General features: G+C 46.1%; 1 protein-coding gene across 2 annotated transcripts in view; it reads right to left on the minus strand.

Moving 5' to 3' along the window:
- PIK3CD (phosphatidylinositol-4,5-bisphosphate 3-kinase catalytic subunit delta) overlaps positions 1-14,924 on the minus strand; it is a 32,353-nt gene that overhangs the window by 9,106 nt on the left and 8,323 nt on the right. Inside the window, exons 3-18 of one of the 2 annotated variants that reach the window (XM_084494920.1) lie at positions 14,265-14,493; positions 13,595-13,824; positions 12,584-12,763; positions 11,787-11,936; positions 11,381-11,470; positions 9,923-10,144; positions 6,652-6,748; positions 6,100-6,230; positions 5,140-5,199; positions 4,812-4,979; positions 3,953-4,074; positions 3,650-3,793; positions 2,878-2,977; positions 1,825-2,003; positions 1,504-1,613; positions 818-896 (exon numbers count right to left, since the gene is read on the minus strand). In XM_084494920.1, coding sequence (XP_084351046.1) covers positions 818-896; positions 1,504-1,613; positions 1,825-2,003; positions 2,878-2,977; positions 3,650-3,793; positions 3,953-4,074; positions 4,812-4,979; positions 5,140-5,199; positions 6,100-6,230; positions 6,652-6,748; positions 9,923-10,144; positions 11,381-11,470; positions 11,787-11,936; positions 12,584-12,763; positions 13,595-13,824; positions 14,265-14,493 — 2,291 coding nt within the window. Of the gene's footprint in view, positions 1-817; positions 897-1,503; positions 1,614-1,824; positions 2,004-2,877; positions 2,978-3,649; positions 3,794-3,952; positions 4,075-4,811; positions 4,980-5,139; positions 5,200-6,099; positions 6,231-6,651; positions 6,749-9,922; positions 10,145-11,380; positions 11,471-11,786; positions 11,937-12,583; positions 12,764-13,594; positions 13,825-14,264; positions 14,494-14,924 lie in introns of those variants that run through there. The other variant, XM_084494921.1, reaches the window with a different exon arrangement.

The raw sequence follows: 14,924 nt of genomic DNA on the forward strand, positions 1-14,924 counted from the left end.
TGAAATATTGCCACAATTGGGGTGTCTTGACTTTCAAGCTTTCCCTTGTCTCCTGTATCAAAAGCAAATTGGTAGAGGAAAGCCCAACGGTACTTTTTGCCTACATTTTATGTTTGGAATCAAGGAAAATCCCACAATTCTTCAAGGTGTTGAGCCGGCAGAAATATTCCTAAGGGCCTACCTACCTTCACCTCAGAGTGCTTCAGGTGTGCTAAGGGCAGGTTGCAGTTTGGGTGCACAGAAGACAGAGCATCTTCCAACAGGAGGGTGTCTAAGCCAACTACCAAGCACTGGTTTGGTACAGATAGCCTCCCAGGGCCACGGATGCAGCATAAGTAAGGCTTAATGGGAAATTGGTGAAACAGCCTCATTTGAGCCCAATACCACTTGCATCCTAACTTAACAGCTGTGCAGTTGTTTCTAGCAGCAACCCCGAAATTCAGGTCCAGTAACAACATACATCATCAGCACCTGCTTGCTATCAGTGAATTTCCACAGCCTCTGCTCCTGGACTGTATTACAGTCCCCATGCTTCATCCTTCCCTAAACCTTGCTGTATGGGAACAGCTGCAGAGTGTTACTTAAAATAGAACGACCTGAATCCCTTCTCCTTCACAGTTCATTTAGTTGGGAGTCTGATATCCCAGCTCTTTCTCCCACCTCTCATTGCATTTCTACCCTCAGCACCATAAAACCTGACTAGCTGCTCACAGAATACTGGACAGACCTGGCAGAGATGAAACAAGATTGTAGGTAAAAACATCTCACAACACCTGATCTACCACTGCAGCAGGCCAGCGGGGAGCATGTTACTCACCTCAGGTCCAGGCCCTCCTGCTTCCACAGAACATCCATCAGCTGGATCATCTGCAGAGTCAGCATGTCCTGACGAAGATCTGCGCAGCATGACAAAGGAAGAAAGGGTTATGAGTACCTCCCATTTTTCCCTCTTGTTCTTTTGCAGTTGAACTTGTTCTGCCCCTGCAGCAGGTTGCTAGAGAGGGCCCTTGCCAGGTGTGTCACTTGCTAGCAAAGAACACCATCAGCAGAGTAACAGCTACTAGTGCAGGAATGTTGCAAAGCCACCATACCAGTATAATCAGGTCTGAGTTAAGGTATCTAATGGAGATAAATTCTACTTCACTTTGCCAAAGACAATGTAGCACTTAACTAGAAAACATCTCCCTGACACAACAGTGAGCAGGAGCAACTCTGACCCTACCAGGCTTGGACTGATGCACCATTTCCAGGCCTCACATTTTACTTTGCAAGTGTATCCAGCTATAAATAAGTGGTACTACTTTGTTAAAGTTTTATGAAATACAGAGGAGAGTCTAGTACATCTCCAAATTACATCTCCAAATATTAACAAAATTAATTTTGTTAATAAGGCCTGATAGTCCTTATTAACAAAAAATATTAATGGTCCATTTTTCAGCCCATTCACCACAATAAATATATAAGACTATAACACCTAGGAAAGCACCTCCTTTAAAGACTTACCATCTCCATTTTTAAAAATGATCCCCACTCCACCACCACTTGTCTCTTCATTATTAAAAACAATCCATAAAGGTTTCATTTTGGAGTCCATAAAGGTGCACTGATCCACACTAAGGGAAATAAAAATACTACCTTCAGTCAGTGTTTCTACCTATTAAAAAAAGCATCCATCTAAACTGCAAATGCAACAACATCCAGCACTGTTAATGAACACGTGCTGCCCATGAGCAAAGAAGGCATTAGAGTAACCAGAAACCTGGCTCTGCTGCTGAACAAAACCTGCAGCACAACGGGAGGAAGAGGTGCAGCTATCTTGCTTACCAAACTTCAGCGAGGATAATGCTGGGGTTTAGGGGAGACTGGAGGTGGGAAAGTGCTTCAAGATAAGTTTCCTGCTTCATGCACACATGCATCATCTCTTTGGTTTGAGGCTTGGTGGCCTTCTGAGAACTCACTTTAACAAAGTCATTCAGAGCTTTCATTTTGTTGAGTGCTTCTCCCTGCAAAGAAATGAAGCCATGGAATAGGGTTAACAAATAGGAAGTACCCGGAGCAAAGTTAAAAACTATAACAATACAGTGTGCAATATAAACATTGCTTGTATTGCTTACTTTTTCCCTCAACTTGTAGTGATTCACACATTACAACAAAATGAATTTCATACCATCTGCTGAAGGTACAAATCTACAATGCATTACAGATATTCTGCTGGGCACAACTGTATCACAAGGTCATGACTGCCATCCTAAATACCAGGGATGATGCATGACATCAAGCACCAGAGGAAGACATGAGGTGCACTGGTTAGAAGAGTCAAAGATGAGTCCTATAGTCCCTGCCCCGTAAGGCTGTTGGGGAGTTCTGGTTATGCAAAAGCACCACTTCAGCTTGCAAACAGAAGAAGCACTGGTTTGTGGGCACATAGCTCTGACTGCGTGTATGCAGGAGTCCCTCACTTCTGAAGTGGTTACAGTGAGCCTTGACAAAAAATAAAGTTTTAGAGAGTGGGCAATGACCAGGATTACCTCCACATGGCAGCTGAAGGAAAGACTGCATTGCTCCAAATCAGGCAGAGAATTTTGATCAACTTCTGCTAGATGACAATTCATTCAACTCATCTACTAACAGCAGGCTGAACATTTCAAACCATTCCAGACACATCTTGTAGTTTGGGACGTGAGGGGGTGAGTAAGAGATGAGCAAAGTTGCATGTGATGGGGGAACTCCAGGCTCATAATAGGATATGCCAAAAACAATATAGCAGTTGCAAGGCTCTTTTTGTATTACTGATAACTTTAAGTTGAAAAAACTAACAGCTGAGAACAAGCTCCAAGCAAAAGGGATGTCAATCTTATGGCTAAAAGCAATTTTTACCTGTTTCATCAAAACTTTTATATGATGGGTGCTGCCTCTGCAATATGCTTCCAGGATCAAGCCAAACCTCAAGGCAACTGCAGGGACATGCATTTCTGACCTAGAGGAAGAAGGGAGGTTAAAGCAAAACTGACTCACCACAGTGAGCGAGTAATTCTCCCATTCATGCCAGCAAAATTGTGGAGAGAGAAGAAAAAAAAAAAAAAACAAAACAAAAAAAACACCCTCCCCAGAAGGTGCTGTGGAAAAAGCATTGCTTGAAGTGGTGAGACATCTTTCTCAATGACTAAAAGGTTAACCACTCCTTTGAAAAGATTTAACTGAGGAGTAAGGACAGGTCAGAGCCTATGGCTCATAGCTGGCAGGTAGCCAGGGATGTCCAAAGTAAATTTCAACTCCAGGCATGTAGAAATAAATAGGGAAAACAGAGCCTAATCCAAACAAAACTTCTCCCCTCCCTGCCACCTTGGAAAACAAACAAGCAAAACAATCCCAAACCAACCAAAAAATTTCACATCCTCATTCAATAAACCTCATTCAGTCTCAAGTAAAAAGCAGCAGTTCCTGGGGATTTGTAAGCACAAAAAGAAAATCCCGTTCATGCTCTAGTGAAAGACACTTCAGTAAAGGCCAGCCCATAGCCTTTACATAAATACCCTGGCATCCACACATACAGACATGCTTGCTATTTCATTTTGCAGTGCAATGAGGAATCTGGTAAGTGCCAGTCTCACTTTATTACTGAGCAAAAGCCTAGAACATTTGTTCTTACCTGAGATGCCAGAAGAGGAAGTGGCCTATCTTACGGTTGGATAATGCCCTATCCAGCAGGAACTTGGTTAATTCACAGTCTAAGTAGGATTCATACTTGAGCACCTGGACAAGCTGCAGCAGGTATTGGAACAATTCGTTATCTCTGTGGACAGAAAGGCAAAATAAAAGACCACCTCATCTTTACTGCAATGTAGATACAAAAACAGTATTGAAAAGACCATCAGCCATGTTCACAGTCCTTATTAGCAAACCTAAACGTGTATAGAAAAGGGATCCACATCCCCTAGTGCTGAACACTTACGTCAGCTTCTTTAATGAGTTGATAGCAAAGGAGCCAACATAACGGTCAGGGAAGCTGAAATCTAGCAGCTCCAAGGCATTCAGGACAGGCAGCTCTGGCCAGGTCTGAAGCAGGGAAATCATCTGTAAGGGCAAAAAAAAAAGAGCAAAAAGGGAACAAGTTTTTTTAAGTTTTCCCAGGGGAAGGGAACAAGTTTTTTTATCTACTGATAGGAAAGCAGATCCTTTGTGGGGGCAAGGGTAACCCACTATCTCAGTCACTAAAGATATCTCAGAGCCAGCTTGCAGAAACCATGTCAAATACCGTTAATCTTAGGGAAAAGCACTGTTCTGTAGCAGAACAATGTAGACTGAAAGGGGATCTTTAGAAGCTCCTATAAAAGCTCTTGAAGTGAGGAGGGATGAACAGCACAGACACCATCCCTCACTGACATCTGAAGTTCTCAGTGCAAGAGATTCACTGACGCCTTGCAGGAGCTTGTGACTGGTCTCTGACTATCAATTAAGAATATCCAATCCAGATCCCATTTCTGGCTGTGAAATAAATTATTTTTTCTTGCCTCCAGTTTCTTCCTTTCTAGAGGGAATAAGCACTACTTTGTTGGTCAGTAATGAGCCCAGGATAGCGCACAGAGCCAAAGCTCAACTCATCTGGGTACCACTCAGCATACAGAGGTGCTCGCAGCAACTGGGACAGAACAGAACAAAAAATTTTGCTCAGCCGTAGTGATGGCAATCCTGCCTGCACAGGGGCACTGCCAAACATCCCTAGTTAAAGTGGTCTCTCAAACGTAACAGAGGGATATGGACACTGAAAGATACATTAAATGTGTCCTGACTGCCAGCCCCAGCATCCTCACCTGGGCAACATCTTCATGCTTGTTCCATTTGGTGATGATAAGAAGCTTTGCCAAAGCTTGTGGGTACTGGTCACGGATATCATATCTCATCTTCCACACCAGGTCTTTCTCATGCTCATAGAGCTCGGTGTGGCTCCTCCGCTCCAGTATCTCCTTCAGTTGCAGCTTCTGCTCATGGGAATCACAGAAAAGAGCATACAGGGGGCTCAGCCTCAACCCAAAGGGCTTGCTCAGCTCAGAGAAACCCCGCAGGACCCATGACCCGGGTTGGTGAAAATAGCTGGTTGTGGGCAAGATGGAAACACATGACTTGACCTAAGAAACTCACCTCCTCTGGATCTTCTAGTGCAGTGCGGGGTGGTTCTCCATTCCTGCCCAACTCCAGCAGCTGGAACACAAATACAGAGTCCTCATTTCTTAACTCCACCTTGCCATCACTTCAGGCATTTATGCTGCGTTAGAGACCAGTCACTTGCTACCTTTGGAGAAGGGGATCACCCCTCACAGCCCAGGTGTAGGTAATGTACTCAGTGGAATCTCTGCTCAAAGGTTTAGCCCATGGTGCCTCTTCCCCAGTAGGGATGAGAATCAAGGGATTAATTTTTCCTCCAAGAACAGCACAACTGCACACCCACATGGTCCATGTATGGGGCGCTGGGTCACTGAACTCCAGGCTAACACAAGCCACTCCAGGTTCCTACAACTGGCACGTGCTTGCCAAAGAGACAGCACTGCCCAAAGCGCCTTGCATGCTGGCACAATCTGTTAAAGCTTCTGAGCCAGAACGTGCATCACGGATGAGCATCTGTAAATGTCCTTGGCAGAGCAGATCTCCTTCTTTCCTGCAATAGGCACATTTCTTCTTCCACTTTAAAAGTCTGGCCAGTTGCAGTGACAGATGGAAAATTCTCATACCACAGAGTATGTTATCATTCAGTGCTGAAAGGGAGGGAGCCATCTCCTTTCACTCATTTCCCCTGATTACTCTTCTTTCCTATAGAGCCCAGTGCCGCCTGCAGTTTAAAGGCAGCTCAGTTAAACCCATTTGCAAACAAACGCTCACGAATGACAGTGTTGTACCTTAGTACTTCCTTTCAGTTTGGAAAACTATTCAAAGGTCCAGTAAAGGTTAAGAGAAAAGGTCATTTTTTCAATTAACAATATCCATTCAATTAGTTTGTACCCGGTCTTTGTCAGCAGCCATCCAAGGGACAGTGATATTGCATGCTCCTGCACTAAAAAGCTAGAGCATTTCTGTGCCTCCCAAAAAAGCATCCATGTCCCCTACCTGCTCAAATGACGGGTAATACACAGGATGCGATGCAACGTTGGGGAAGCAGATGACCAAGGATGCTGCACTTTCCGTGTTGGGGTTGCACTGTACTGTGCCCATGGGGTTCAGAAGTTCTCCTTTCTCATCTGAAAAGCAAAGTACATAACCTATAAATCCTAATCTGCTGTAGCTTTGGTCCAGAAAGCAGAGCACAGAATTGCTTCCAGCTCTGTCAGTGTCAGTGGTCATTGCACGGCCCTGAGTGGGTCACTTTTTTTTCCTGACCTCTCACGATCAAAATATACATGGTATCTGTAGGACAGCAGCAGCCTTTTATGTCATGTGTGCAATGCCAGGTAAAACAAGGCCTTAATTTCAGCAGGGCTCTAGGTGCCATCACAGTACAGAGCAGTAACAGTTCTTGGACTGCTAGCACAGAGTTACTGCAGCACCAGTACATCCTTCCTACAACCCCTTGGAAAGCAATGGAGAATGCAGGGCAGGCCCCATTTCTGTGGCGGGGGCTAAAGACACAAAAAAACACAGTAGCTCTAGCTCCTGACATACCTGGAAAGGAGGACCACATGTGCAAGCAGCACTCCCCCGTTTTCAGCTGGTCCTTATAGTCAAAGAGCATGACGTTCACCCAGGCAATGGGGCAGTCCTGGAAAGCAAAGAAAGAAACTTATCAGGGTGCTCTAATTGCAAAAGCTGAGGGAAGGGAAGAGCAGAACAAGAAAGAGATATCCCTACGCAAAGCAAATCCCTCATAACAGCCAGGGATAAAAAATTACCCGATCTCCTCAATTTCTTCCAAGTCTGCAAATTGCTGCACAGAATGCTGCAGGCAGGTAGTTTTCCATTGCAGAATACACAGGCATCCCCTCAAAGAGCTGCTGGAAAGAATTCACCACCCCAAGTGGTGATGCCTGCTGCCTACCTTTTAATTTCTCCTAAAATTAGAGGATAAGAGAGCATCAAATTCAGATATTTACCAAAACCTAGGGGTCTTTTTTGTAGTGCTGAATGGCACCAAATGAAATGAAATGGCACCACAAATATGTCTAAAGCTTCAGCACTCAATATTTTGCAGAGCCAAAGATTCTCTAAGTGTCCAGTAAGGCCTCACAACTCTAAACTCAATGATATTTGAAGGAGCTGACTTATACCCTTCCTATATTTCACAGCTTGTGGGGAGACCAAAGAGCCTCAATTTAGAAACAGGGAAGAGACGGTTAACACAACCTGGGAAAACGATACAGAATGCTAAGTGTGTCTGATAATGGAAAGAAAAGGCTGGAATCCTTTGTACAGTAATGAACACTGTCTGTCTATAGATGACAAACTTTACCTTATCAATCCCAACAACAGCAGCATTAAAAAAAAATAAAAAATCCCAAAAGCCTAAACTCAACCCAGTTACACAAGTCAGTCTCATTTTGAGGGTGAAGGATTCCAGCAAGTAAAGTGTCTGGGACATGGTCAGGAAAGAGAATCCATCTCCATGCTCCAACCCCGTTCCCCGCCACTAGAACGGACAGGCATATCCCATAAGTGACCTAAGATTTCCTGTGCTTGGGTTCCCCGAATGGAACAGTTGACTTCATTTAACAGTTTCAGCAAAACCAGTATTTCACCCAGCTGCTCAGAAAACACCAAGGTTTAAGTGAACACCGGCACAGAGACTGACTTACAAAGAGGCTGCAAGGCAAAATTCTGGTGAGACAACCCGCAAACTGCGTAATACTGAAAGGGATCCCCACCGAGGCATTTTCCTGTTCCACTGACACATTCTAGAGAATATCTCTCTAGATCTCTCCAGAAGAGACACCGAAAGCCTTGGTGGATGTAGCAAAGTCAGCATTTTTCCCTAATGCAGCTAAATGAATCACTTCCAAGTGGCCTCTCACAAACCTTGGTGTTGATTTGATTAGACTCAGCACCTTCAGGAAGATCTTATTTGAGACAGCAGCTTTCAGACCGGAGGGAAAAGCCAAACACAACATCACCACCAGCAATAACCTTTTCTAACAGACTAAATGACATCAAGTTACTGCACAGAGCCTGCCAGAACCCTAGGCAAGACTTTTGGTGGATAAAGTCCAGCAGAGCAACAATTCAGCATCTTGAGGACAGAAATATCTCCTGCATGACTTACAGAAACACCAAAAGCCAACCAGTGACATTAACGCTCTGACTCATCCCAGCCAGGCTGCAGGCTCGCCTGTTTTTGTGGTCATAAATGATTTCGTTCTACCTATCTGCTCTGGACAGTCCACACAGACAAACAACAAGCATGTAGTTAACCTCTGAGTACTGTGAGCAAAAAGGTAATTAATCTAATAAAAATCAGGGTGCACTCTGAGTGGCACCTCCAGCTGCCAATCATTTCAAACGAGATCTGGACACCTCACTCAGAGCTGCAGCCTGAACACGAGGACAACTCCCTTCCTACAAAGCTCAGCTCCTGCAAATACACATTAAAAGCTCACCTGAATGCAACCACTTTTCCTCATGACCAGAGCACACACAAACAACTCAGCTAACTGCACCAGTTTTGTTTTATCAATCAGAACAGCAAAATTTCCTTCTGACTGCTTCAAAACTGAAAATTGTTCCTGTGTGACCACAAAAACACAGACTGTGGATGAATCAGATATTCTGTTCGAGAAAAGCCTCCAGCAAGAGTTGGAGTTCTGCTATTCTTAAGTAAAAAAAAAAAAAAAAAAAAACAAAAAAAAAAACAATACAAAGGTTGGTCCCGGTCTTGGCCTCAAAATGTTTCCAGCCTGAAGTCTCCAACCTGAAAGCTGGTCCGTTAGGACTCCTGGGTTGCCTGTTGCTCCCCAGATATTAATGCACTGTAACCCCAAGAGCCCTATTGATGTCAACTCGACAAAGCTCAGCAAACCTCCCAGCAGTGAAGAGGAGCTGGCAGAACTGAGACTTAATAAAATCTTCTGTGATCACATTTGTCAGTCCCTCGTTTCTCTGTACTCTAGTCAAGGTGACATGACTAATCCTCCGTTTAAAGCATGGTGACAGTGCTTTTATGGCTGCAAAAACTCATTTACAGAGGAACAGATGCATTTTCTGCTCACAAAGAAAAGTCCTTGCACGCGAAGAGCTAGAGGCATCATGTTTACTTAAGTTAAAACACTGGGAAACCAATAATTCAATTACAGACTGCACTTAGATCTGCTCTTAGTTACTGAATTATTGTTATTAATGGGTTAGAAGTTTTGAAATGGAGGCGAGGAAAATGACAAATATCACTACCTCTCTGATTCAGAAGCTCAAACCAAGAGCTTCCAAAGTGATTTGACACTTTCCATCCTCAATTTGCAGCATTTGAACAATAACCCCAAAGGATCTGCACTTTCATCTTATCTCACGTAGAGCTTTGCTACAACCAGTGTTTACATTCCTCATTTTCTTCCCTGTTCTTGGCTGTTACTTTGCTCCTTGGGCTTGCACAAAAGAGCTTACTAGAAAGAAGATGCAGCACAGAAGATGGTTTTAACCTCAACTATGAAACAAGGAAGTTGCGGAACAGCAAAACGGAGAAACTAACACAAATTATTCCTTTTGGTATGTGTTCAGACGCTGGGCATGTTTCTTAATAGTCTTTCTGGAGAAGAAATTACAGTTATAACATCCTTTCCTACAGGCAGCCACTCCTCAGTTTCCTGTTCCTGTTGAGGAAGTTACTGGCGGTCATTCTCTAAGCTCATTTATTAACAAAGCCATCAGAAAGCAAAGGGCATTCGGCTCAGATTTGTGTCCCGTGCCCTCAGCCCTGGCAAGCCTGGCTTGGTCCTGTGCTGGCTTTACTTACAGCTTTCTTGGACTTCTTCTTGGTGGACCGTGCCTTCTTTGCCTTCTCGATGACAGCATAAAGGGCAAAACAGAGCCGCGCCATGCGGGGAAGATCACAGATGTTGATATCAAAATCCAGCCTTTGCTTCCACACCGGCTCCGAGCACACATTCACTTCAGAGCTTGACACCATTTTGCACAGCATCTCATTGCCGTGAAAGAGACCTGCCTGCACCACCAGCTGAGGGGAGAAGAAGTAAGAGAATACCGTGAGTCCACGGGGACTTGACCTGTTCACAAAAGACCCATGACTAGAAGAGGAATGGGACAGGGAGTCCAATCCTGTGAATAGGATGCCCTACTCCTTTCCTCTTACGTCCCCTAACCTCCAGCTTTACGCAGCTGCAGGAAGGGCACTGTTATCCTTTTACTTCATGCAGACTTGCAAGAGCTGCTTAATCATTGCAAAATGCTTGGGTAACCCATCGGTAAGGGTATTGCAGGTTCCATCCTGTGAAGCCACGCAATACAAATACTCACCAAACCTTGCCCACTGAGGTGCTACAAAACCTCAGCAACCTGTCACGCTGAAAAAGCAGGGCAGACCCCGAGAGCTGAGCCAGTGCTTAGGCCAAAGAGGGAGCACATCAACATTGCAGGAGAGGGCACATGCAAACGCTGGGCGCCAGAGCAGGCCTGCAGCGCAGTGCCAGCTGTGAGCTGTCTCTGGGTGCACATCTGCCTGCAAATCTGCTCTGCTCCTGCAGCCTGCCAGGTCACTGTACAGCTGGCAGGCCAAGCTCATGCCCAGCTTTACCTCGTTACAGCATTGCTGGCTAGTCCGAATCACAGGAGACTCCCCAGGAGAAGCTCCCTGCAAACGATGGGGCACTGGACAGAAGACATAACTATTTCATTGCCTGTTTCTTTATAAAGCTTTGCCCTGCAGAACATGTATACATGATATATTATTGCCCTGGTTCCTTCCTCTCCCAAAGGGTAGCCATTCCCCTTCACATTCACTTGCTCCCTCTTCACAGCAAGCACCTTGCAAATCCCAGGGCTTTGTGCATCATGCTTTCTGTCTCAACTTTACCACATCTCCCATTGTTCTCTCTTCTCAGAGCTGAATTTCCCCTCCTCTGCCTTCTGCAGACTTCCCTGCCCCTCCACACCTCTGTCAAGCAGCATCACTGCAGGGGAGCAGCACTGCCTGCTACTCAGAAGCTCTTGTAGAGGAGTGTTTCTAAGAACGCCTTGCTCCGCTGCTGTGCTGCTGGTTAGCAAGTTGCCTTCCCCTTCCTGTTGTGCTGCAGCTCAGAAGCTGCCCCAGGGCTGAATGAAGCATGATGAGGATCACATGAGATCGAGCGATCAGCCCCTGCTTTCCTCACCACACACAAACAAGACCGATGCAACCAGGAAAGCAAGAAAGCCAAAACACAAAACCAAAACCCCAGACTGAGCCGGTACCTACCTTCATTCTCTCATCTGCATTGACCTTGCTGCCTTGCACCAGCTCAATGTAGAAAGGCTGCTCTAAGGACCAGAGAGAACCGTAGTTTGGCTAGAAAGAAGAAAGGGTTCAGATCAGAAATAGATGCAACAAAGACTTCTCAAGCTATGGCAAGATCTCATCACTCATCACACACTTTTTGCCCCAAGAGAAAAGAGCGTGATGCTGCAGGTGGGCAGCATGAAGGCTGTGACAACTCGGGAAGCTGTGGAGGGAGCTGGAAGGTTGATTGGAAACCCCCAGCTCATGGACCCAGGGGAATAACCTGCCCCAGGAGTGGCAGGAAGAACCAGCTGCTGTTCCAAGACCGTATCAGTATCTCCATGTGAGTTCAGGGTGAGCTGGTGGGGTCACTGTGCCCTTTTACCTTTTTCTTGGGGAGCGGGGGAGGCTTTGGAGACATCTTTGGGGTGTTGGCAATGCAGTTGATTTGCTCATCTCTCATAGCAATGATAGTGGACGAGTGTACCATGGTCAGGTGGGGTGTTAGGCCTCGGTGCAGGCAGCTGCGAATATACTGCAAAGATGGAAGAGTCAGCACGGATGAAACAGAGCCAGGCAGGCATGAGCAGTCAAGCAAATCAGAACTGCCCAAAGCAGAAACAGGTGGAAAGAAAATATGGAAAGGACACAGCAACAATCAAAAACTCAGTTTTATTTTATCTCCTGTTGCTTTTTAATCCAGCATCTCCCTGGACTCACACTGCCAGAGCCAAAAATGTGACATGCCTTATAACCAGCACTACAGCAACAGACTCATATGGCTGCATTAAGGGAAACTGCTGAGAAGGATTCAGCACTCCCAGCTCCAGTTTGCCCTGCCAGGGGAATGCAGGATAGGGGATCATACTTGCCCTAATTCCAGGAAGCAAACCTCCAGCCCACCGTGCAAGCAAGCAGATATTTCCAGAACTATAATCTATAAATGCATTTACACTGCACTTGCTACCCAGGGACAAGCTAGATCCAGCCCCCAAAACCGTAAGGACCCGTCAGGTTGCTAGAAGCACCCTGGGCCCCAAGCAGCACCTGGGTTCTGCCATCAACATGCTGCATTCCTGTAAGCAGCAACATCTCCTTGATGGAGGACAAGTCTCAACCCTCTCTCCCAGCTAGAGGTCAAAGGGGAACAGACTCACTGATAAAGGAAGACAAAAGGCTCACCTGGAACTGGTACAGGGGGTAGTTTCCATACAGATATTCGTACTTCCCGTTCACCTGCAGGGTATAGTCCTCCGGGCTCTCCATTGTCTCATGGCGGAAGACAGTAGCCTGCTTCTTGATAGCATAGCTCATTAACGTGATGGGGAACTCATCTGGGGCGATCTGGAAAGTGAAGCTCTCCTGCAATCCCAACAACATAGCACGGACTGTCAAATAGCAGTGAGGGGCTGAAATCAGCACAAGAAGCAGCAATAGCTCAGCAGGGAGGTAACAGCATTCCTGTTGCTGACAATGAAGGGAAGGATAGGGAGGCACCCTATCCCCCCCCACAAACACATTAGCAAATAAGTAGGGATGTTTGCCAAACTGGGCAGAAACGTGTTTCAGCAATGCAAGCACAGGGCTGGAAATGGAGAACTTCAAGTCCAGTGTAAGCACTATCACCAGCACATGTGGGTGCTGTGCTAGCCATTAAAAATCTTGGTACTGTCATCAAGGCAGATGGTGGCTGGGGTTGTCGTGCTCAAACACACTGCTCCCAAAGGCCATTCTCCCCTGGGGGTGGCACAACATGCAAAACTCAAGTTAATTAAGGGTAGAAGGCAAGAACAGGGGCCATGGGCAGCACAGACCAATGTCTGCGAGCAGCATATGCTGAGCATGAGCTGAGCAGACTCTTGGGCTTCAAAAGGAAAGGCATACATTGGGGTCTGTGCTTCTCTCCCACCCATAAACAAAAAGCTTTCCACCACGTGTGCATGCAGCAACCTCAGCTACCAGCTAACCAGTACACCCAACACATGGTCAGGAAGGGGAACAGCTCCTTGGTTGGAGGTGCAAGTATCCCTCCCAACCATCTCCACAGGCAATGGAATCTGGAGGATGAAGATGAACACTGAGCACATGGGAACACTGTGCACGTACACATTATTCCGTCTCCAAACGCAAAGAGGTACCCAAAGGGAAAGCACAAACAAGCTAAATATTGTCACAGAAAAAATTGTGCTTTACCCCACCAGACTGAAACTTGACGTTGACAAAAATGTTCTTGGTGGGGGTGTGCAGGAGTCCAGTCCCAAAGCCTTTGGCCATGGGCTCCAGCTGCAAGGGAAAGTTGTACTCCATCCAAGCTGCCCAGCTGAGCTGCTGCCGCTTTGCTGCTCTCTCCTCACAGAACTGGCACATTTTGGTGCGGAAATCATTCACCTCTGGATCCTGCATGGAATCAAACTCATGCAAACCTACGTGCAGAGGAAGAGAGAAAGATAAAATAAGCACCTGCACCCAACAGGGGCAATCGCCCTTTGGTAATCAAGTGTCTGTGAAACAATCTTCCTAAACACATGTTCAATATTTGGTCAAAAGCAGAAGAGTTAGCCAAGCTACTAATAATTGCTTATTTCCTTTGCAGAATTGCATGGAGTAAATAAGTAATTACTATGGCAGAGTAATGATGCAATTACTATGTCCCTCTGCCAGCAGGGAAGATCACCCTTCTTCTTGGGTTCCCACGTAGACTGTTCCCTTTCTGGATCCACTACAGACCAATGTTGCTTATTTCATCTACCATCTCAGCAGGCTCCACTGTTATTCCATGCTTAGGAACACTGTCTGGGACAGAGGCACGTATCACCAACAGCCCTACCACGCTCCTGGTGAGACCTGTGGTGGGGGAACTGACCTTTCCCAATGAGCAGGCTGATTTGGGAGTTAATAAGCTTCTTGACTCTGTCGCCTTCTCGAGCCACGAGCCGCAGTACCGGTAGGAAGGGCTGGATGTCACAAAGCCGCCGCTGCTCATCCTCCAGCTCTTGCTGCTCGGCTGTCTGGTTGATGCACGTGAAGACGTAGGCCTCGGGGTCACTGAGCATGTGGTAGAGAGGCTCATACTGAGCGTGCTTCCACACCACCTGGGACAGAACAACAGCAGAGTGAAACTACTGCTGCTCCGCCAGAACCTCATCTTCCTCCTTCTGCCACCCCACAACCTCCCTCTCCCAAACCTCTCATAGCATTCCTGCACTCACAGGCTGTTTTTCAGCCAAGTGTGGGGGCTCCAAATCTTGCTGAACTGCGGGTAGATTTATTTGTAAGTGCCTTGAACTGGCCTCCTTTTTTTTTGTGCTTGCTATGTGCTCCAGGCACAGTCAATCTCCTGACCTTGGTATTCAAATAACCCTCACCTGGATAACTCACAGCAAGTATCTGCTGACTGCTAGCCTGGTGAAATGAGAAATGACTCCCACTGGAAGGAAAAGTGGATTAAGTAAATTGCCCCCAGTAACATCAAATTTGTGACAGAGCCGAGCATTTCCCAAAGTCTTCTGAACTCTATCCAGTT

Source organism: Aythya ferina, assembly GCF_964211825.1.
Source record: "Aythya ferina genome assembly, chromosome: 21".
Lineage (NCBI taxonomy): Eukaryota > Metazoa > Chordata > Aves > Anseriformes > Anatidae > Aythya > Aythya ferina.